At 32.3% G+C, this 25,038-nt stretch overlaps 1 protein-coding gene and 1 pseudogene across 1 annotated transcript in view; both read right to left on the reverse strand.

Moving 5' to 3' along the window:
- LOC145293273 (ATP-dependent DNA helicase Q1-like) overlaps positions 1–25,038 on the reverse strand; it is a 48,315-nt gene that overhangs the window by 11,775 nt on the left and 11,502 nt on the right. The window contains exons 4-9 of the mRNA XM_080139873.1: positions 21,918–22,223; positions 18,539–18,705; positions 16,285–16,366; positions 12,507–12,655; positions 4,121–4,238; positions 2,411–2,549 (exon numbers count right to left, since the gene is read on the reverse strand). Of these exons, the coding sequence (XP_079995999.1) occupies positions 2,411–2,549; positions 4,121–4,238; positions 12,507–12,655; positions 16,285–16,366; positions 18,539–18,705; positions 21,918–22,223 (961 nt within the window). The remainder of the gene's footprint in view (positions 1–2,410; positions 2,550–4,120; positions 4,239–12,506; positions 12,656–16,284; positions 16,367–18,538; positions 18,706–21,917; positions 22,224–25,038) is intronic.
- LOC145293479 (U2 spliceosomal RNA) lies at positions 11,450–11,578 on the reverse strand (annotated as a pseudogene).

A 25,038-nucleotide genomic window follows, 5' to 3' on the forward strand; every position in this document is an offset into this window, starting at 1 on the left:
TCGTCCCACCACTAATACCGACAAAGTCCATCCAGATTTAATATATCAACTTTAGTGATGCCTTGTTGAATGATCAGAAGTAAACAATTCAAAAGAAAATAATTAAGAAATCTTCAAAGTGTTGTTCTTGCGTAGCGAGGGCAGAATTTTTATTTGAAGGAATTATAATCATATAATTTTGAAAACATATTAACGTTTTGCCCACTGTTTCAGAAGTCTAAGAAGTTTCAGAAGAAGAGAGAAGAAGAGCTAAACGTGATAATTAATTGAATCAGCAAATACAATCAAACAACGAATGAACTTCTGTCTCCCCCACCCTATCTTTTTTTAAACTTTTTTTTATTTATTTTTTTTTTTTTTTACACAGTGATCACCACTTATCAAGGCCCGGAAGCCACTCAGGGATAAGGGTTATTGCAAGTACATTACGTTAGTGTGGAGATTTTATTATCTATATATATATATATATCAATCTGACTGATGTTAAAAGCATTTAATAAGAATAAATGTTTAAATTCAACTGTATCGCTTGCGGTTGACGGTAGTCAAATGGTTCAGGTCCTTGCTAATGAAGCCAGACATGACTTCTATTGCCAAGATTCGAATCCCTCAACTGGCGTTAATTGTTACACCCTTCACCGATGAGTCCTGAAAGGATGAAACACTAGTGTTTGTAGGTATTTAATAATTATTATAGTAAATAATGATGTTAGCCCCTTTAAGAAACTTGTTGCTTATCGTCGAGCACTTTCAGTGGTAATAAAGTCGGTCAACTAAGCTCATATACATAGATCGTCATATAAGGATTAGTTCACTCTGACTGACATTAAAAGCGTTTAATTAGAATAAATGTTTAAATTCAACTGTATCTCTTATGGTTGACAGTAGCCGAATGGTTCGGGTCCTTGCTAATGAAGCCAGACATGGCTTCTGTTGTCAGGGTTTGGATCTCTCGACTGGCGTTAATCGTAACCCCCTGCACTGCTGATTTCCGAAAGGATGAAACACTAGTGTCTGTAGGTATTTAATAATTATTATAGTAAATAATAATTATATATATATATATATATATATATATATATATATATATATATGATAAATCAGTATTGTCATCAGTTTACTTGTTTGTTTGCAATGATGTCTTAGCATATAGATTATATATATATATATATATATATATATATATGTATGACATCATAATGTATGATGTGATCTATGGGAGGAAGATGAAAATGAAAGTGTATTCTTCAGGCAATGCTGAGCATTCTACTAATATTTATATATAAATATATATATATATATATATATATATATACATATATATATACTAGCTAAAGTACCCGTCGTTAACTGGGTTCAAAAACAGCCTACAGAAAATGGACTCTGATTTATGAAAGTATGATAGGTTATGAAAAGGAAGAGCTGTAAAGAGATAGCTTCGAATTTGGGAGTATCAAAACCAAAGCAAAATATGATGAAAGTAAAAATAAAATAGATAAACCCCATAATTTATTATACCATACCTGTTCACATGGAAACGCTTATCACAATATTCTGTGGATATATATTAAAAAACCTTTTAAACTTTGTGACATATTTCCGTTCTATGGAGGTTAGGTGCGAATGAACACCCCATAATTTTATTATACCATATTTCTTCAAACTGAAACATAATTATCAAAGTATACTTACGCAGATAAATATGGAAGTCCTTATTAAAGTTTGTGCCTATTTCCATTCCATGGAGGCCAGGCGCGAACGCAGACCCCACAATTTTATTATACCATCCCTATTTAAGTTAAAACATACTTATCAAAATATTCTTATGTACATCTATATCAAAAACACTTGTAAACGTTTTTTTTTAATTTTTAAATTTTTTATTTCCATATTTTGTGGACCAGGCACGAACACAGACCCCACAATTTTAATGAACCACCGTTCTGCTAGATCAAACATACCCATTCCTGTGTCTCGATACATCTTCTATCATTATATGTAATCAGTTTTCTATAATAGTTAATCATATAGGAGTTTATTCGTGACCAGACACACACACACACACACACAGACATTCAGCTTTATATTATAGATATAGGAAACTTTCAATTCTTACATAACAGAAAATGTCCACAATTTCAAAGTTTGAACAAACAATATAACTTCAGTATTTGAAAGCACAACGTAACTTATGTTAGTCTGTAAACAAAAGAAAATAATAAGAAATGTTCAAAGTGTTGTTCTTGAGTAGTAAGTGCGTTTCTTGAGAAAGTGACAAACTGACTGTATTTTGAAGCCCATAGGCAGACAAGAAAACATAATTTACCTTTAAATACGTCATATGTCATATGGTGATGTTAAAGAGACCAGAATATTATTTTGAAATCCAAAAAAATTAAAACCAACATACCTGTCAATATTAGAACAATATTCCATCAATCCGTAGAGATTTTCGATACCTTTTTGCTCCGTAAAAACCATTGTACTCTGTCGCATCACATCACGAAGACGGTAAAAAATGATGCAGTTGGAATACTTATCATCACGGCCTTCAGAATAAATAAAGTAACAAAAAAAAAAACAAATATTGAAATGAACACCAAGAACCCTTCTTTGGTTTTAAATCAATAAGTAAATCATAGAAAAACTAAGTAAAAATTGAAATTCAGGGAATCTTGCTTGATTAATGTCTAAATAACCACGGACAACTTTAACACAAATTTGATTTATTTAAATTTTACAAATCTCCTTTAAATACTGTAAAGAAACTGAAATTTATTAATTGATGACATACCTACAGGGTGGAATGATAAAATTGTTGCCCAAGAAAAACGACATGATTCCATTTCCATTTGATGAAAATATCACATCATTTTTGTTGCAGACCATCTACTAGTTGACAAGTTGTGTACAAATCCCAAGGCTTCTATCAGTCAGCTTGAAACCAAAGTGTGCCTGGATATGCTAAAGAGTGTGGTGATCCCCTAGTGCGATCAGGTGACCGTTGGCAGACCCTCGGAGGTGGCAGCAGGACTCAAAAGAGACCCAGGCTTGGCTTGAGAAGGAGTGCTAAGACTTTGTCCTCTTTTCTCATTGGTCACCCCCCCCCCGACCTGAACCCGCTGGGCTACTTCGTTTGGCCATACTTCGAGAACATCACCAACATGACCTCCCACAACATCAAAGCCACCCTAATTGCTGCCATCTGGTGAATATTCACTGAGTTTCCGCTGGTCTGTTAGAAAAGGTATGCTCCAAGTTCCAGACCCATATCAACGCGTTGATTGAGGCTGAAAGCGGCTACATTGAGTAGATGTCAGCTCTACTACATAATCAAGTTACCTGAATTGTTTTTTTTTCAATAAAAGTTTTAAAATAAAGCTGGATAGTCACTAAAATAGACTAATTACTCATACTGACCAATTTTTTTCAATAACTAAAAATCATGTGATTTCCCCATTTCAATGAAAACATCAATTGAGTCATTTTTGGTCACTTTGAATCAGTCCCGTTTCAATTTTCATGATGAAACTCGGAAAATATTTCAAAATAATTTTTTTTCCCAAATGATAAATGTTGCAATAGATTTGATAAAATAAAGAGAATATGATTACAAAAAATTGGAAGGTTCTATTTATCGAGAAGGGTGACAGAAACTGACCAATTAAATGAAATGACACTCTGCTACTGACCAATCAGAAACCGGAATCACTCTATAAACATACTGGATATTTTAGAATTCTGTACATAACTTCTCGTTCTTCACATAAGAAGGAACTTTGCTCTTGGTCTCAGGACTAACTTGAGTTGGCTACCTACCGGAAACCCTATTTTATGTTTCAGCTTTTACAATTTAAATCTTCTCTGGATTAAACAACTGTCATTTTGTTTGGAAGAAGGTTTTGTCTTTTCTTCTGAAACTAAGATGGCTTACAACTTAAAAATAAATAAGAAAATTTCTTCCATTTGAAAAATACATTGAAAACAATGAAGCTAAAAATAAAATTTATCAATCTCTTTTTCTAATCCAAAATATATTTTTGATAGAAAGTTGGTGTGGACATTATTTTTGATATCCATATATTATTTTATTGGTAAATAAATCCACTTGTAAATTAACCTGCTCTTCCCGACTCCTGGTAAAGATTTTCCATTGATTTGCTGAGTGAATGGTGGATCACAAATCTCACATCTGGTTTATCGATGCCCATTCCAAAGGCAACTGTCGCCACAATTACCTGCACATAAAAAAAAAAAAGAATAAAACAAACAAAAATAGAAGTTTATGGGAGATTAATACCTTATAAAGGAGTAATACTTAGCACTTGTACAGTTCAATCAAGACATTAAAAAATGAAAATATCGAAAAAAGGTTATATTGTACCTATCTGTTTTAGACTGAAGATCTCTGAAAAAAGATTTTACTTAATTTGATTGAGTATTTTTGAAGGTTGAAGCTTCAATTCTCACTGCAGGTAATACTGGGAATACAATTGCAAATTATTTAAGATCCCATCATTGCTGACAAAGTGAGAGCATGCTATCCCTGTGCATTAAATAAATGGTTTCGCTTGGAATTCTGTGTTGATTGCGGAGTTCGGCAAACTACACCTGAAGAAGATCAGAGGTTACATTGGCCGAAACATTGTGAAAATGACACTTGAGGACATTAAATACTTCAAATAATCTTTATATGATCTCATTTCTTACATCTGTGATCATCTTATGACATTGTTATATTTTATGTAAAATTCTGTGAAAAAAGTAACAAACAAATTTGAAGATAAGCAGAGGACAAAGAGATACTGACAAAAATGTTTGGCTGTTTCCGAGTAACGTTGGTGACCTAAAATCGAAACAAACTAGATGCACCCATCGGGTCACAGCCACTATTACTTTGATTTAATGTGAAAATTCATAATGTTAAACTTCATCACAAAACTGGAGAAACATTTTGGAGAAGATCCTCTAAGTTATAATACGGGCTGTGACAACAGAATATTCTTTTCATTCTTTTGACTCTCCGGTATATATCCAACACAACACACTTAATTGACCGAGAACCACCTCCCGTAATATAAAAACATATAAGATATTAACAGTTATATACTCAAGAGTTAAAATAATGAAAAGAATATGCTGTTGTCACAGCACTATTTATAAAACAGAATCACAAAGCAAGCTTGCTACCAAAAGAGTTGCCAAAAATATATCAAGGCCTTTCATTGCAAAAAAACAAAACCCAAAAAAACTCAAAGAATATGCCAACCAACAGCATATTTTCTGAATTAAATTGACCAAGAGTTAAATAGTTATGGAAATCTTTATAAACTGGATAAACAAAGGTTAAATCCAGTGTGACCAGGAAAGGATTATTATGGATCAAGACTTGCTGACCAATGCTTTTAGGAAATTAATCGTCTCAGCAATGATAACAAGTGCAGGTTCTGCCATACAGAAGTAGAGAGTGTAAACGACCTAACATCCAGCTGTAAGGTTCGGCTGGGGGGGGGGGACACGACACAACACAACAGAGTGCGTAAATATCTCCACTAGATCATCTGTAAAATGTTCACTATCAAATTTAGCAGCAAGTCCTAAGAACATTTACCAGAAAAAACAGTTGGAAATAAGTCATACACCATTCACTATGACTATGCAATTTCTACAGCTCTGTACCAAGAAAAGAGAGCTATTTAGTCTGCCATAGTGACATGGGACAAGAAGCAACCCTAGTAGAAGTTAGTGTTCTTAATGATGCTAGAGGGAAACAACAGTAATAGGAAGGTCTTATGTACAGGAAAAGAAACTGGAATCTTGGGAAGATCTCCATCATTCCAGTAACTATAAGAGCAACCAAACTCATGAAAAAGGAATTTCAAAAACTACCTGGAAAATATATGTAGTGAACCAAGTGTAAGAGCGATACAAATTATTGCATTTAAAGGGATGGTTAGAATCTTAAAAGGATCTCTTAGTTGGAATGTATGAGATCGCAACAGAATGTCTGACCTCAGGTAGAATGTCTCATCCCTAGTTAGAACAAAATAATAAGCAAATTATTTTGAAATTTTTAAATTCTCCATACGTAAATAATACTTCTTTATTACCCATATGAAATTAAAATACTTATGAATTAAAATACTTACGAATTAAAATACTTACGAATTAAAATACTTATGAATTAAAATACTTATGCATTAAAATACTTATGAATTAAAATACTTATGCATTAAAATACTTATGAATTAAAATACTTATGAATTAAAATACTATTATTTTATTATCTAACTACCATATGTACTGGAACAAATACATAGACGACATTGCAAAGGCTGCTGCAAAGAAGGTGGTTTTTCCCCTCTATCGAGCTAGAAGACTACTCACACCTGAGAGTATCCTGTACTTTTACAAGGCCACTATTTGCCCATGCATGGAGTATTGTTGCCACATCTGGGCTGGTGTATCTACCACTAGTCTCTTCCTCTTAGCTACGGCCCAAAAAGGAGTTGTCAATCTAATCGGTCCCACTTTGTCAACTAAGCTCCAGCCTCTGTCCCATCGCTGCAATGTTGCATCACTGTGCCTGTTTTACAAATATTTTAATGGAATGTGTTCTGATGAACTCGTTTCACTTGTACCCCCTCGACGTACATATCCCGACAAACCCGCTTAGCAATAAGATCTCACCCCTTCACTGTTGATGTCTCTAAATGCCAGAAAGATTTCTATTCTAATAGTTTCTTCCTTCGAACAGCTAGACTTTGGAATTCCCTTCCTGCTGCCTGCTTCCCTGGCTCTACTGATATGCAGAAGTTTAAATATAATGTAAACAAATATCTTACTCATCTTTTCTAGACATATGGCTCCAAATAGTAGCCCCTTACGTCCAAGTGGCGATATGCTTTGTAAGGGATGGACATGATCAAAAAAAAAGTGTGCTTGAAAGACCAAATTATAAATTAGCAGGAAAGAAAGAGTCACTCATTATCTAAATGCTCACAGTGATATTAAGAAATGTTAGAGAGTAGTTAAAGAAACATAGAATAAGAGTTAAGAGAGAATGATGTGTGGCTTGTTTGATTCATTATAAAGTACTAGCGAGAGGTACCCAGCGTTGCCTGGATGTTTGGAGGTGGGGGGGGGGGTAAAAAAAAAAGTAAGTATGAGAATCGAACCTGAACCATTGAGGCAAAGTTGTAAATTAAAGTTTAAAAAAAAACGTGCGACGTTAACCATTGCCCCACCGCGAGATGCTAACGGAAACACATTTGAATTTATTTAATTACTTGGATTTAGCAGGTGCCCGTTTTAATGAGTTAATGAGGTCAAGTTTGACTGCGGGATAGTATTCATTTACTGCTGAACGCTTTTCCCCCCCTCCCCCAAGATATTATAGGAAAAAGACTAACCCACATGCGGCGAGCGACAAATATTGAATATTTATCTTCTCGAAATTGAGCAAATTAAATAGACAGGCGAGCTTCGTTGTTAATTGTGAGATATTACGATTTATATGTGATATAAAAAGTTTTAAAAAGTTGTGAAGAAAAAAGCCTTTTGTTGACATACAGAAAAAGCGAACACACATACATACATACATTTTCGCTTTTATATATATAGATGGCTAATTAGAGCAATTAAGATGAATTTTTTCATACATAACCAAATCCAAGAATTCCTTATGGCCTCTGTTCAAACTCGAGAAATAATGGATACCACCTCTAAGAGTGGTTCTGTGTGTAATTGTATCGCAAGGGTTGTGCTATCCCTAACCACATCACACCTGAGTCTGATATGACTGGAAACAATGCTGACATACAGCACCTGGTATCCCAAAACTAAGGTACCTTTTGGCGTGTATTTCGAATCGTAAAAAATCTAGTGCTTATTCAGAATATGTCCTGTACTAAAAAAAAAAAAAAAAAAAGAAAAATCTTCAACAAAAAAATATCATATTCCAATAATCATATAAACTAGCAGAACCTGTAGAAATTCCACGGCAGCATTTTTCATGTGCAATATATTGTTGCTGGGCTGTTTCTGTTCAGCATGAAGGAAGGCACAATCATATTACTTTATTCTGTACCACCCACTTACTAAAATAATGACTTTGATATATTTCCTGGGCTGATTATTTCATTACAAACACACCGGTCAATTAACCCACATTTTATCATTTTTCATAATTATTGAATATGTTACTACGTTCAACAATAGTTTTTCATAAGTTCAACCCACATTATCGCCCCTCCCTTTACTAAAATATTAAACTTGATATATTGTATTGGCTGATTATTTTATAAAAAAGCACAACTATCAATTAACTCACATTTCATCATTTTTAATAATTCCTAGATATGGTACTAATTTTGACAATAATGTTTCATCATTTAAACTCACCATATCGCACACCTTACTAAAATAATAACTTTGATATATTGTCTAGGCTGATTATTTCATTACAAACACACATCAATCAACTCACATTTCATCATTTTTCGTAATTCTTGGATATGTTACTAATTTCGACAATATTTTTTGATAATTTAAAACAACATTGTCGCCCAACCTTACTAAAATAATAAATTTGATACATTTGCTGGGCTGATTATTTCATTACAAACACACTAATCAATTAACCTCCATTTCATCATTTTTCATAATTCTTGGGTATGTTACTAATTTCGACAATCATTTTTTCATAATTTATACCCACATTTATCGCCCCCTCCTTAATAAAATAATAACTTTGAAATATTGTCTGGGCTTATTATTTTATTACAAACCCACTAATGCATGAAATCACATTTAATCATTTTTCATAATTCTTGGATATGTTACTTATTGGACAATCATTTTTCATAATTTAAACACACATTTTCGCCCTTCCCTCTTTATTAAATAATAACTTTGATATATTGTATAGGATTATTATTTCCTTACAAACACACCAATCAATTAACTAATATTTAATAATTTTTTCGTAATTCTTGGATATGTTACTAATTTTGACAATAATTTTTCATAATTAAAGCCCTCCTTATCTCCTTCCCCTTTACTTATATAATAACTTTGATATATTGTCTAGGCTGATTATTTTATTATAAACACACCAATCAATTAAATCACATTTTGTCATTTTTCGTAATTCTTGGATATGTTACTAATTTTGACAATAATTTTTTATAATTTAAACCATCTTCGTCGTCCTCTCTTACTAAAAAATTACTTTGATATATTGTGTGGGCTGATTATTTCATAAAAAAACACAACTATCAATTAACTCACACTTCATCATTTTTCTTAATTCTTGGATATGTTACTCATTTCGACAATTATTTTTAATATTTTTAACCCACATTATCAACCCCCACCACTACTAAAATAATAATTTTGATATATTATCTGGGATGATTATTTTATTTCAAACACACCAATCAATTAACTCACATTTCGTCATTTTTCATAATTCTTGGATATGTTACTAATGTTGACAATCATTTTTCATCATTTTAACCCACATCATTGCCCTACTTACTAAAATAATAACTTTGATATATTGTCTGGTCTGATTATTTCATTGCAAACACACTAATGTATTTAATAACATATTATCATTTTTCATAATTCTTGGATATGTTACTAATTTTGACGATTATTTTTCATAATTTAAACCATCCTTATCGCCCTCTCTTACTAACATTACTTTGATATATTTCCTGGGCTGATTATTTTATTATAAACACACAATCGATTAACTCACATTTAATCTTTGTTCATAATCCTGGATATGTTACTAATTTCAACAATAATTTTTATAATTAAAAACCCACATTATGCCTCTCCCTCCTACTTATATAATATATGTGATATATTGTCTGGGCTTATTATCTCATTACAAACACACCAATCAAGTAACTCACATTTCATCATTTTTCATAATTCTTGGATATGTTACTAATTTCAACAATAATTTTCATAACTTTAACCCACTATGTTGCTCCCCCTTACTTAAATAATAACTTTGATATATTGCCTGGGCTGATTATTTCATTACAAACAAATCAATCAATTCTGGGTATTCTCATAGTATATATGTTTCACCTATCTGATCCAATCCTGGGTGACGCTGCATATTCTGCTAATATATATTGTTCCCCTATCTCATTCGATCCCGGGCGACACAGGGTGTTTTGCTACTATATGTTTTCCACCTACCTCATTAAATACTGGGCGACGCTTTCTGATAGTATATATTTGCACATCTCATTCAATCCCGGGACTGAGTTCATGTCCGCCACCCAACTGTTGATTATATACATTAAATAAAGTAATGTTTTAATCGTAAACTGTTTCAGCCATTTCCGGGACTGACTTTATATCTCCAACCCACTGCTAAAAATATACATTAAATAATGTAATGTCTAAATAGTAAACTGTTTAAGTCATTTCCGGGACCGACTTTATATCCCAAACCCACTGCTAAAAATATACATGAAATAATGTAATGTCTAAATAGTAAACTGTTTCAGCCATTTCTGGAGCTGGCTTATAATCCCCAAACCACTGTTGAAAATATACATGAAATAAATTAATGTATAAATCGTAAACTTTTTTAGCCATTTCCGGGACCGACTTTTTATCTCCCATCCTACTGTTAAAAATATATATTAAATAAAGTAATGTCCAAAACATAAATGGTTGCAGCCATTTCTGGAATTAACTTCATATCTCCCACTCCAATGTTAAAAATATACATTAAATAAAGTAATGTGTAATGTGTAAACGGTTTCCCCCATTTTCAGGACTGATTTAATATCCCCCACCCCACTGTTAAAAATATACATGAAATAAAGTAATGTTTAAATCGTAAACAGTTTGAGAAATTTCTGGGACTGACTTCATATCTCGTAACCCACTGCTAAAAATATACTTGAAATAAAGTAATGTTTAAATCATAAACTGCTTCAGCAGCTTTTCGAAAGTAATACATAAAAACATTAACATGGTTAGAGATTAGGCAACCATTGCTTCAACATGAATTTCTGAGTGTAGTATCAGTTTCAGCATCCCAGTGACTTAATCCCCCCTTTTTTGGTCTTGGTTAATGGAGGAGAAATCCTTCATTACTGATTCAATTTTTATTTTTGTTATTGACCAGAGTGCCCCTTTTGGGGAGCTGGTTTTCCCCTAAATTTTTAACCGACCTCATGTCCAATTCTGCCCTTGTTCGGGAGGCAAGTAAACAAAAAAAAAATAATCAGAACGGACATTTTCCAGGGCATTTTATAATTAATCAGAAGTAACATTTCCAGGGCATTTTGTAATTAAATCAGAAATAACTTTTTCCAGTTACTTTTTTTAATATTAAAACTTTGTTACATTAAACATAGTACCTATTCACAATGCCTCCCCACGGGACAGATTTAGACACCAGGGTCGTTTTTTAATGTGGAGAAAAAATTGTCTTAAGTCGTAAAGTATTTCCCTTCCACTGAGAGAGAAGAAATTGGAATATAGCACCTGAAGAACAGATACTACACTTTGATCTTAGCCAAAAGGCCAAGAAAGACAAATATTTTTTATTAGCTCTGCCTCAACAGCGACACCAATTTTTTTTTAATATTTCAATTTCCTTTTCAAGGTTGACAAGGTTAATTTAGAATATTCCACTTTCCTTTTTTAGGGATGCACAGCATGATAACGGACAGAGCGATAAGCATAATAATATAATGATTGATCAAGTAGTTTTATTTTTACAAATAAAACAATTTTTAATTGAAATTCGTAGGCATTACAACAAAAATCTCACACGTTTGAATTATGTTGACTTATCTCCCTTGTTTCTGGAGACTGTTTTTAAAATGGCATCTGATGACAGTCTCTCTTAGATTAGTCATAAAATTTGATTTTCTCCAACCTATGGTCCTCCGCTAGCCTGACTTTCACGAAAAACACTTGTCTAGCTGAAACAACTGTTAATAATTTTCCCCACTCTTCATCTGTGGCCAAACTTAAATGAAGATTCCATGAATGAAGCTTCTTCCTTAGAACTGCATGCCTGTGGAACTCTTCCGTTTTCCTGCTTTCAAACTGACTGCAATACGGTTGTCTTCAAGTCCAACATAAACAAATTCTTGATGAGCCATCCCCATTAAGTAATCCAATTTACCAAATTTCCACTACTAATGATTACTACGACGTGTTCCCTTTGACCACTGTACACTCAATAACCTTATCCTTGATTGGCCTCCAAGCCTCCTTGATTGGCTTCCTTTGTAAAAAAAAAAACAAAAAAAAAACTACTTCATAAATTTACATGACTTTTGGAATACCATAATTTCTTTCCATTAAGGGTACGTACATCATGCCCATTTTTCTTTATATTTATTCTTTAATATGGGGAAATTCTGGACAAGTACCAAAATCCTTAAAGAAACCAATTTTGATTAACTCATATTTAGTTTAATAACAATAACAACTGAAAGTCAAAACCAACTTACTTGGAGCTTATTTGAGAGCCAAGCTTTGTGAGTTTGTCTTCGTAAATCGTTACCAAGGTCTGCATGGTAACATCCGACCTTCACGCCAAGTTCTTGCAGACCAATCGTCACTTCCTCAGATTCTCTTCGCGAAAAACAATAAACAATACCTTTCAAAGAAAAAGAGAGAAAACAATGAGCAAATCTTTTATTCAGAAACAAACAAGAGTATCCATCGTAGGATGAGTTCATAATACTCAAAGAATGCCAAACACTAACATTCTTCAATAATTGTCACAGCAGTAGCAACAAAAACAACCACAGAATAATGACGTCTAAAATCAATTGTTATTTGCTTCAATGCTTGATACTGATTGAAGAAAACATTCAATTTTGATTGATTCCTTATATTTGGATTTAACTAATCTAAAACAGCTTCTCCTAGAGTTAACAGCTTTTCAGGAAAGTTATTTAAGAAAGCACATCCATGCTTTCCTAGCAGTTAGCTTGTTAGATGACCAAATTGCCTAAAGAACCACATGACTTAGAACAACTACCAAACTCTTTATTGGTGTACACACAAAACCCACATTTATTCTCTGGCTATTGGCATTGGCATACGGACTTAACTTACAAAAATGGTCATACTATATCATATGGACAACTTCCTAATAATAATAATGATACAAACTCGTTCAGTCTCACAAGCTAACTCAATAGTCCTACTTCAACACATACTGCTTGATATCATTCTTCTCTTTTAGACCTTATTAAATACATCCTAAAAAGAGTAGAGTTATTTCCCTTGGATTGAAGAAGATAGAGTTATCACCCTTGGAAAAGAGGGACTTTGTTTTTGGGAGGTAAACAAATGTGTCTCATATCATAGAGTGTAATCATCACACACATAGTTGCTTCTATTTAATTATTTTCCTCTGTAAATTGTTGCATAAATCTGTTAAAGCTCATACTTTATGTGCTGTTCGTTATTGAGTTGGCATTAAACTTATAATGTGCATCATTACACGTGACAGAAACCAGAATACCATCTAAACTTATGAAGCCCTGATAGCCTTTTCTTCATGCAGATTTACAGATTATGATAACATTTTCATTGTATTGACTTTTGAACTTTTAACATACACTTGCTTCGTCAATACTTTTGAAACATTTAATCTATTAATGACCATTTTTGGTGTTTCGACAAAAGGAGGGTGGACCTGTAAATTCACCCTCGTCTGTGTGTCCGTTTGTCGATCCACATTTTTTTCAAGAACTATGTCTTGGAATTTTTAGAAATTTTGCACAAACATTAGACATGATAAGAGTAACAAAGTAACAGAATGGATTTTCCGGGAAAACTCAGGTTAACATGGTTAAAATTTACACTTTTGTGCTTATTAAAAAAAATTGATGCCTTGGATTTTTATAAAACTTTCTGAAAAATTGTAACTAACTGATTTCTATATAATTTTGTTTGTCTATACTTCGCGATAACTCTTGCTTGTGCCCAAGAGCTTTTTTAAGACTAATAAAACCACTCCATTTTTCTGACTATTTTACCATATTTGTCCAAAATTTTCTGTGTATGTCTATTTAGCAGTTTTGCTTGGTGCTGAACTCAAATTAAAATATGTCATGGCCTTGGGAACTTTGGGGGCTAGATGGTGGCGGTGGTTGTGGTGGGATGGGGCAAATTATGGACTCAATCATTTCTTTTTTTTTTCATGATGCAGAACTCAAATTTACATATGTTAAAGGCCTAAAACTGCACCGTTTGTTCATTTTCAACAAAATTTGACGTCTCCTGGGGACTTTTGGGGCTAAATGGTGGGCGTGGGAGCGGGGGGGGGGGTAATGCTGAACTTATAGTCATTTTTTTATGCCTCGTTCACTGTGCACTCACGGGGACCATTCAGGAAAAAAAGGGTGATATAAAATGTTAAAATAAGAGTTTTCATTTAATTCACTATTCAATAATTTTCATTTTTTTCAATTTCCGTTTGCAAATTTGTTGATTTCAGAATTGCCAGTTTCTTCTAATCCTCATGTTTTTTCTCTTTAAATAATAACAACTGGTTGCACATTTAATTTTTAAAAGAAAAGTTTTTAATGGAAATCGTTCCAAACAAAGCTTAAAGCCACTTCATGCACGGGGGCAAAAAATAAAGACTATATCAAGGTAAATAACTAAGAGTTAGATGGATAGATTCCAACTCGGAAGACAGCAAGTCTTCCCCATTTGTAAAAAACAATACTTATGGAATGTGAGGACTAAAGAAAATAATAAGAGAAACAAGAATTATGAGACTAACGAAAATAAACCCAATTTTCATTTTCTACTCTTTATAAATAAAATTGAACTGATAAGCTGCTTTCAGTTAGTCTAACCCTAACCTGACAGTAAGCTGTTTGATTCCCAATTAAAAATTCCAATAAATAAGCAATGATTCCAAATTAAAAATTCCAAGAAATGATTCCCAATTAAAAATTACCATTAAAAACTTCCAATTAAAAAAAAAATTAAAAAGGTGGTTTTCATTTAAAATTCGATTAATAAAAAAATAAAAAATACAGAAAAATCTTTATGTACGTAAGGAACAAAGATGTCATATTCCAAATATCATATACATTGATTATGTTTTTTTTTTTAAATAAAAAAATCAAATTTTATGACTGGAGAGCTGGAAACTGCCATGTTGCTTTAGAATCCAAGGGCGGACAAGTCAATTCGACTACCGAGATTGACGGACTATGCTATAATTGCCAAAAATTTTTAATCAGTAAAACTCAAAAACTGTTATTTTTTTAAGTAACAAAAACAGAACTACTTTATTAATTTATATGATTTTTTGGAACGTGACATCTTTGCTATGTGACAGCTACATACATCATAAAGATTTTTCTGTATTTTGTGAAGTGTAATTCCAAATAAGCACCAAAATTATTCCCACTTAAAAACAGATTTAAAAGATTCTAAATTGAAAAAAAAAACGTTTCTAAAATAAAAAAAGACCCATTACAACACTCAAAAAGTAAATAAACATTCAGAATTAAAAAAACACATTGGCACAATTTTAAATAAAAAAATATAATTCCCAATTAAAAAATAATAAACATCCTAAATTAAAAGGAAAAACAAGACATTTAAATAAAAAGTAAGAATTTCAATTAAAAAAAATAAAAATTCCAAATCAAAAAATCCAAATTAAAAATAAAAACATTGGCATGATTTTAAATTAAAAAAAAAGCATTAAGTAGAACTCCCAATTTAAAAAAATTCAAACAGAATTTTTTTTTTTTAAATTGGCATAATTTTAAATTAAAAAAAAGCATTAAGTAGAGCTCCCAATTTAAATTAAAAAAAAACAATATTAGGAAAATTCACCCCCCCCCCCAAATCCAAATTGAAAAAAGAAAAAAAACATTAACATGATTTTAAATTAAAAAAAAAAACATTAATAAATTCCCAATTAAAAAAAATCCAAATTAAAAAAAACATTAACATGATTTTAAATTAAAAAAAAACAATATTAGGAAAATTCACCCCCCCCCAAAATCCAAATTGAAAAAAGAAAAAAACATTAACATGATTTTAAATTTAAAAAAAAAGCATTAGTAAATTCCCAATTAAAAAAAAATCTAAATTAAAAAAAACATTAGCATGATTTTAAATTAAAAAAAATATTAAGAAGATTTCCAATTAAAAAAAAATGCATTCAAAAGAATCCTGATTGAAATCTAATTAAAAAGATTTCAATAAAAATTTTCAATTATTTTTCAAAACAATTTTATTAACCTGATTTTCCTCGAAATTTGCCTTGGATCAAATCAGAGATTTCAACTAATACTTCTCTCGCAACAGCAGGTTTTTCACGAATCTGGAATTAAAAACAAAACTGAAATTACTGTCTTCATCATTGACCAATATCATATAAAATGAAAATAATTGTAACACTACACAATTATTTTCATCCCAGATCAGTGATGTGCTGAGGTGAGTATGTTCCGGATATGCATTGGAGAGATCATCAAAAAAAATAAAAATAAATAAGATTACAATTTCAAAATTCCAATATGAAACAGGTTTTGAAGTTTAACTGCATGGTAAGAAATTGGTGTTAGCAATTTACTCCTTATTTTAAAGACATTCTTTCAGCTTTAAGAGACAATGGATACCGCTTGTAATGGTGTCTGTGCCGAGAATCTATAATGAAGCAAGGGTTGTGTAATCTCAATCACATTTCCAATACATAAATCTGGATGCAATGCAGGATCATCCCTCTTAATGATGCACTTTCAAAGATTTCATTCTTTTTTTTTTTACATGGAGGTCACCACTTATCAAGGCCTAGAAGCCACTCAGGGATAAGGGTTATTGGGTGTACAGTAATCAATGGGATAGTATTGTAGTAATAGTTGGTATTGGAGATTTGATAAAGTGTCTTACTTAAGGGGGCGATTCATCAGGAATTTGTTTATGTGTGACTTGAAGACATCCACGTTGTAGTCAGGTGGGAAACAGGCAAACAGAAGAGAATTCCACAGGCGTGGACTTCTAAGAAAGAAGCTTTGTTCATGGAATCTACGTTTTGATTTAGGCACAGATAAAGAGTGTGGAAAATTACTGACAGTGGTTTCAGCTAGACGGGTGTTTTTCATGTTTTCATTGGTTCAGTCACACTGTGCACCACAACACAAGAGAGTTCATCCACAAAGCAATAGCCCCAGAAGCACTCCAAGACTGGCGTAGATGTCTGGTAGGCCAGCTGAAGACGTGCTTATACACCATCAAAGCTAACGTTGAATTAATCTCTGGTCTTCAAGTCTATGGGGTTCGGCACTGGTCACGGGACTGCCGCTTCATAATTATCTTATCCAGCTGCTGGAAATCATTGTGTGTGATTTGTGTTCATCCGGGATGCTATGTGGATAACCCATCCTATGTGAATGTTACCAAGTCAAGTCGCCCTCAACTGCACCTTTCTAAAACTGACATTGTGTGAATTCAGTGACAAATAGGCTAAGATCAGAGTGTAGTATCTGTTCTGATGCTACATTTAAGTTAATTTGTCCTTAATCAATTTGGGGAAGGCCTTCTATACTAAGACAAATTTTTATTTTTGCCAATTCCACAGTGTCCCACTGTGGGAGACTGGTTTTCCCCTACATTAAAGCGCGACGCAAAATTACAATCGCAAATTATTTAGAACTTTTAGTCAGTCAGGTTTGATGGCAGAAGAGCATACTACCCCACTTGTAGATTACATAAAGCGTTTAATTAGAAGTGAAACTCTAATCCTTAATGTAGGCAATACTAAGAATACAAGTGTGAATATTTTGTGATTTTTTTTTAATGGAAATTGCTCCAGACAAGACATGAAGCAATTTGATGTACGAAGCTAAAAAAAGTTTTTAAAAAGTTAAAAACTAATCAACGATATATGTGAGATTCTGACCCAAAAAACAGCAATTCTTCGCCCTTTGTCACAAATATCGCTCATGGAATGTGAGAACTAAAGGACAAAATAAGGGAAGTGAGAGTTATTAGGCTGCCGAAAATTACTCAAGATTCTATCCAGTCATGGCTGACAGAACGAGAAGATGCTATCTCTGTGGTTTAAATAAAGGGTTCTGTTTGAAATTCCATGCAAATTCCCTGGTTTGACAGAAAGATTTCTGAGTTTGGCAAGATACACCTAAAGAAGATCAGAAGTTACATCGGCTAAAATGTAATGTAAGAACAATAGTCTGATTAATCCAAATAATACAGATTATCAATCCACATCTCAAACATTCAGGAACATAATTAAATCTTCTTTATTAATAGTATTTTTTTTTCAATTATGAAATTGTGAAATCAATCGTTTTCATTATTATTTTCATAGAATCGTTTTCATCCATTTATTTCTTCATATTTGTGTTTCATCACTTCACAGCAGTTTTCAAAATGACTTTGTTCCACAAGAAGAGAACATTTGTCCGGATTTATTGGACGTTTTTTTTGCAAGCAGGACAAAGAGGATCAAGAAGGAAACAAAAGTGAGCTTTACCTCATAAAAAAGATTGGGTCTGTTAAAGGAAGCACGGAAGATGTAGCTATTAGACAGATTGAGGATTTTTTTCACATCTGCGATGACCTTTGCAGAAGCAGTGGCTGTTAATCCAAGAATGGGAACATCCGGAAATTGTGTTTTCATAATGCCTAGAAATTTATAATCTTTTTAAAAAAAGAAAAGAAAAGGAAATTGAATTATGATCTCATAACTGATTTATAATACAGACAAGAATAAAATTGACAAAGCAACGGACATGGATCTGTATTGAGTTTCGTATGACAAATAATATTTCATATTCTTATTGGCGCTTATGTCAACGGATCATTAAATCTAAGGGAGATAACCAACATAAACATAGCAAAAATAAGCATATTTTGCAAGATATAATTTGGGATGCTGAAATAATCAGCAGAAAATGAAAGAATGTTAAATGAAAAAAAAAAAAAAAGAAAAAAAATGATTACACGAATACTGTACCTGCAAGCGCCAGGTGAAGTTGAAGTTAGTCCCGGAAATTTCAACAAAAAGAAACCAAGTTAATCAACGAACTTAAAATATATAACAGTGTAAAGTAACAAAATAAATTCATTAATTAATGTACACAAAAACAAAAATTAGCAATGAAACGATGTTAATTAATCAACAAGAAAAATTAAATAAACATGTTAATTAATGGAAATGAAAAATCATATCACATATTGCTCCCTGATGGCAATATTATACGAGGAATACCCTTACCATCGTTTCAAACAAGTTTATTTAATTTTTGTTTTGGATTAATTAGCATCGGTACATTGTAACGGTTTACTTTTGTTTTGTGTACGTTAATTAATAAGTTTATTTTGATACTTAATGTTGCTATATTGTTATATTATAAACCCTTTTTAAGAATTCAAAACACAACAACCATTGGTGTAAGCAACAGTCCGTTTTTTTATTTCTCCTGTTGTTCCTGCTGATGGTAGATAGATAGAGAGTGGGGGAGCGACAAAGAGAATTATCGTGACGTCCACGCGGTTGACAATCAAATCTCCAACTGCAATCTTTTTCCTTCTGTGAATTTTTCCTGTCAATCTTTTCAAAACTTCCACATAACCAGATTCCTTTCTGTTACATTTTTCATAACAATAACAAGGTTTGTTTATATTTGTGAGAAATATTGAAACAATTCCCGTTTAGCTTGTCAATTTATGACATTTCATCCGCAGACGCGTGCCACATTTTAATTCATGAACATACATATATGTATATACACCGATACACATATATATATACTAGCATGTCAACCCGATCATTCGTGTAACAATATTTTAAGTTTGTTGATTAAGTTCGCTAACTTGTTTCCTTTTTGTAAACTGCTTCAGTAATTTCCGGAACTCGGCTACAGTAATCGTGTAATCATTTATTTATTTTTTTTTTTTTAACATTCTTTCATTGTTCTACTGATTATTTCAGCGTCCCAAATTATATCTTGCAAAATATGCTTATTTTTGCTATGTCTATGCTGGTTATCTCCCTTAGATTAAATGATCGTTGATATAAGCGCCTCCTAATTTATCAAGGTTAGCAACGCATGGTTAGAGAATTTAAATTAATTCTCTGAGCAAATGTAACGTTGATTAGACTGTATCAACAGTAATGTATGTGTTGAAACATTTAACAAAAAACAACATAAAAAAACCATAGGGGGAACAAAGACATTTAATTCGTTAATAATTTGTCTACAACAAATGTTCAACAAAGGGAGATAACTCAGGTTCACAAATTGTGATCCTTTTTATTTTTTTAAATAGAATTGGCTTTTAACATATTAAGCTAACTCTTTTTGTACTGACTGAAATCACAACAGTTCTGATAATGTTGACTAGATTCATAACTCTTCTAGTGCTAATGACTGAAGTTTCAAATCTTCAGGTAATGTTGACATAAATTTCAATTGTTCTGGAACCACTGACAGTAGTAAGTGTGGCACAAAATAACATACACGCTATTGTAAATGATAGTTTTAGTCAGCTTACATACTTCCTAATTTTTAGCGTAGTGCTACTGGAAGCAATGAGAAGGCAAATTAGTTCCTTCACTTTTATTGGTCTTCAGTATTTCTAATTAAGAATTTTAATTTTTAAATATAATAAAAAAGAATATTAAAAGCTACATTCTCCTATTTAGGCTCTTTTTTTCAGCTATTTCCTTTTTAGATTCATAACCAAATTTTTCCCGAGAAAAAGACACCTCTGAATTTGTTTTTTCATACAATTGCCGCTGTCTGGCAAGATTTTAAAAGAAGAAGAATAAAAGAAAAAGAAACCAATGAACTTTTTTCTATAGACTTTTCTCCAAATTAAAAAAAAAAAAAAAAAAAGAACTCTCCATGAAAGAAATTGTTTCTTGCATTATTGTAGAGCTTATTTGCTTTAAAAGCACAGAAAGTTTTATGCTGTTAAAAAAATAAAATGTCGTCTGCTTATTATAAAAAGAAGCGTGAAAACTTAAACTGAAGTTTTTTTGAAAATCGCATATGGACAAGTATGCATTGTTAAATTTATTTTGTACATTTATTTTGTGTAAATTTGTTTTTTTTTGTCTTTAAAATTATAAAAAGATAAAAATTAACAAAATTATAAAAAGATAAAAAAATAACGAAATTATAAAAAGATAAAAAATAACGAAATTATAAAAGATAAAAAATAAAAAAAATTATAAAAAGATAAAAAAATAACAAAATTATAAAAAGATAAAAAATAACAAAATTATAAAAAGATAAAAAATAACAAAATTATAAAAAGATAAAAAATAACGAAATTATAAAAAGATAAAAAATAACAAAATTATAAAAAGATAAAAAATAACAAAATTATAAAAAGATAAAAAATAACGAAATTATAAAAAGATAAAAAATAACAAAATTATAAAAAGATAAAAAATAACGAAATTATAAAAAGATAAAAAATAACAAAATTATAAAAAGATAAAAAATAACATAATCAGTCTTTATTTTTAATGACAACATTTTTAAAAATGTTTTTATTTTTTTGAAATTTTGTAAGAAATATATGTTTATAAAACTATACAAATAAATTTTCTTTTTAATCTTAAAAATAAGTTTTTTTTATTTGAATTTACCTTATAAATACATGTCTACGAAAGTATAAAAATAAAATTATTGAAATCGAAATAACAAATGATTCATAGGTGTAAGCGAAAAAAAAGCAAAAGAACAGATTTGTCCTGTCACCGTTTCCAATAGTGGAATACCGGAAATTAGGAAGTATGTTAGTTGACTATAACCAAAATGACAGACCCTCATCTAATACTATAATTATCACCCACCTCCCCCCCCCCCAAAAAAAAAAATGTTTCTTTTTGAACTCACCTGGTCGAAAATCATGTCCCCACTGCGAGCAACAATGAACTTCATCAATAACAAGGCGGGCAAACCGTCCAACTTTATACATTTTCTCCAGTTTAGCCATGAAACGTTTGCTTTTTGCAAGTTTTTCCGGTGTCACATAAAGAAGTTTCAGGGTCGCTTTCGGATCCAACATATCGGACATAATCTGGTTGGTCTTGTCTTTATCCGTGGCAGAATTTAAAGTGCAGGCGTCAACGCCGAGCATTTCTAAGGTGACCAGCTGGTCTTCAATCAAAGAGATTAAAGGTGAAACAACCAACGTAATTCCTGCAGACAATTGGGATGAAAAATGAAAGATTTTAAAACAAATAATCATGGTTTTATGCTTTAATCAACACAAACTTTGGTACTTGTACAGTTTAATCAAGACATTAAAAAATGAAAATATAGAAAAAAGTTTAAATTGTACGTATCTGTTATGGAATGAAGTTCTCTGAAAAAAAATTTCACTTAATTTCATCAAGAAGTTTTTTTTTTTTACAGCGAACAAAACAATTTGTTATGATACCAAGCAAAAGGTTCGATTTTTAGGAAGAAAGCTAGTATTAAAGATGGGGAGGGGGTGTCGGCACTTTAAATGGAGTTATCTCCCCGTGGCGTGTTCTAAAAATCCAAACAAAAATAAAAAAATATTGAAAGATGTCTACCTTCAACGTGAGGTCATAAAAACATGCTTTTCCGCTGTAAAAAAAAAAAAAACTACTTGATCAAATTAAGTGAAATTTTTTTTCCGGAGATCTTCAGTTCAAAACGGATACGTACAATATAACCATTTTTTTATATTTTTCATTTTTTAATGTCTTGATTAAACTGCACAAGTTCCAAAACTTTATATAGTCTTAAAAACACTTGCAGAGCCAATATATATATTATACTTTTATTTGTCAGTCTGTCTGTCAGTCGATTCCACTTTTTCTCAAAAATTACTGGGCTAATCTGGCATAAATGTACTTTTGTTATGACAAGGTGCGGCAAACTAAGTATTATGGTATTTGTTACATGTACAGTTAGGGAATAATAGAGATTAGCCACCACAATACCACATTTACTCTAAAAGTTTTCTTAGAAACTACTGAGCTGACCTGACTGAAATTTTGTATGGACATTTGTTATAATAAGGCGCAGTGAATAAGTATCATGGTATCTATTCAATGCACAGATAAGTATTAAGAGATTAATAGACATTAATATTTAATCAAAAATGAACAAAAATTTAACCATATTCAACTATTAACTTGGAATAAAGCGTTCATTCAAAGTCGATAAGCTCAGTTTTGCAAAAGTTCAAGTAGAAAAACTTTATATTCTCAAAACTCATTAAAACAAGCTAAGAGTTGATTCCTAAATACATCTCACAGATCATATAAATAACTAATAAAAAGAAAAAAAAGAAAAGAAACTAGAATCTTAGAGAGATATCAATCATACCGGTTATTATAGGTGCCACAGGGCATATGAATAAGAATCTGAAGTCCTACCTAACTAATATTCTTGGTGAACCAAGTGGAAAAGAAATCCAGACAATCGAATGTAAGGGAACAACGAGGATACTAAAAAGAGCTCTTGGTTAGTTTCAATAAAAAGCAGGGGAATATTGGCATATTGGTTTGGCAGCCACATATCCAACGTTACAATTTTCAAAGGAAGTAAATTAAAAAAGTCATATATGCATATTACTTTCTGGTTTCACAGGTTGTTTACGATAAATGCATGAAAGGACCTTCTTAGTGACACGCAACATGGTTTCCGTTCTGCAAGATCTACCGCAGATCTGCTAATGGTTATATCTCAGGATTAGTGAATCTCTCGACAAAGGCTTCCTTTCCAGGGAAATTGCTCTTGACATATCAAAGGCCTTTGACAAAGTATGGCATAAAGGCCTACTTCACAAGATCTCCAGCTACGGTATAACTGGAAATATTCCCTCTATCATTAAATCATTTCTATCTGATAGACTCATAAGAGTAGTGGTTGATGGACAAAAATCAGAGGCCTGCAGTATTAATGCTGGAGTCCCTCAAGGGTGCATTCTGGTCCCAACTCTCTTCCTGATCTACATCAATGATCTCCTTAAACACATACTTAAATCATCCGTTGACATCTATGCTGATGACACGACCATCTACAGCAACATATCAAAGGCCGTAAATGACAAAGCTCTCTCTGACTTTCTCTCGTCTGATCTCGAACGAGTGGTTCAGTGGGGAAGACGTGGCTGGTTACTATTAATGCATCTAAAACTAAATTCCTATCTTTACATCATCAACGCTCTGATCCCCATCTGGCATCAATTGAAATGGATGGCTCTCGTCTAGGAGAGGCCCCGTGTTTTGACAAGCTTCTGGGCTTGACCTTCGCTCCTGATCTGAAATGGAATACGTACATCAAGTCTGTTGCCAAGGTCGCTGGAAAGATGGTGGGATCCTTCTACCGCTCCAGAAGATATCTCACTACTCATGCAATTCTCTATCTATATAAAAGCCAAGTACTTCCAAGGATGGAATACTGCTGCCATATCTGGGCAGGAGCTGCTAAAAACAGCCTATCCTGCCTTGACAGAGTACAAAATAGACTTCGTGGCTTAGTGGGGGATGCCTTTTTCTCTTCCCTGCAACCTCTCTCCCACAGAAGAGACGTTGCAACCCTATCTTTGTTTTATCGTTATTTCCATGGCAGGTGCTCGTCTGAACTCCAATCTCTGGTCCCCCCTGGCCAATCTTTTACAAAAAACACCCGTCTAGCTGAATCCACTGTCAAAAACTTTCCCCACTCTTTATCTATGCCTAAATCAAAACGTAGATTCCATGAACAAAGCTTCTTTCTTAGAACTGCACGCCTGTGGAACTCTGTTCCGTCTGCCTGCTTCCCTCCAGAATACAACTTGGATGTCTTCAAGTCCAATGTAAACAAATTCCTGATGAACCGCCCGCTTAAGTAGACACTTTAAATATCCACACTAACGTACTGTACTTACAATAACCCTTATCCCTGAGTGGCTTCCGGGCCTTGATAAGTGGTGACCATCTTGTAAAAAAAACATAAAGGACCCCAGATGTTTATTAAATTCATTTCAAATCCGAAA

This window comes from Euprymna scolopes, chromosome 14, assembly GCF_053919585.1.
Source record: "Euprymna scolopes isolate OS-2025 chromosome 14, ASM5391958v1, whole genome shotgun sequence".
In the NCBI taxonomy this organism is placed as follows: domain Eukaryota; kingdom Metazoa; phylum Mollusca; class Cephalopoda; order Sepiida; family Sepiolidae; genus Euprymna; species Euprymna scolopes.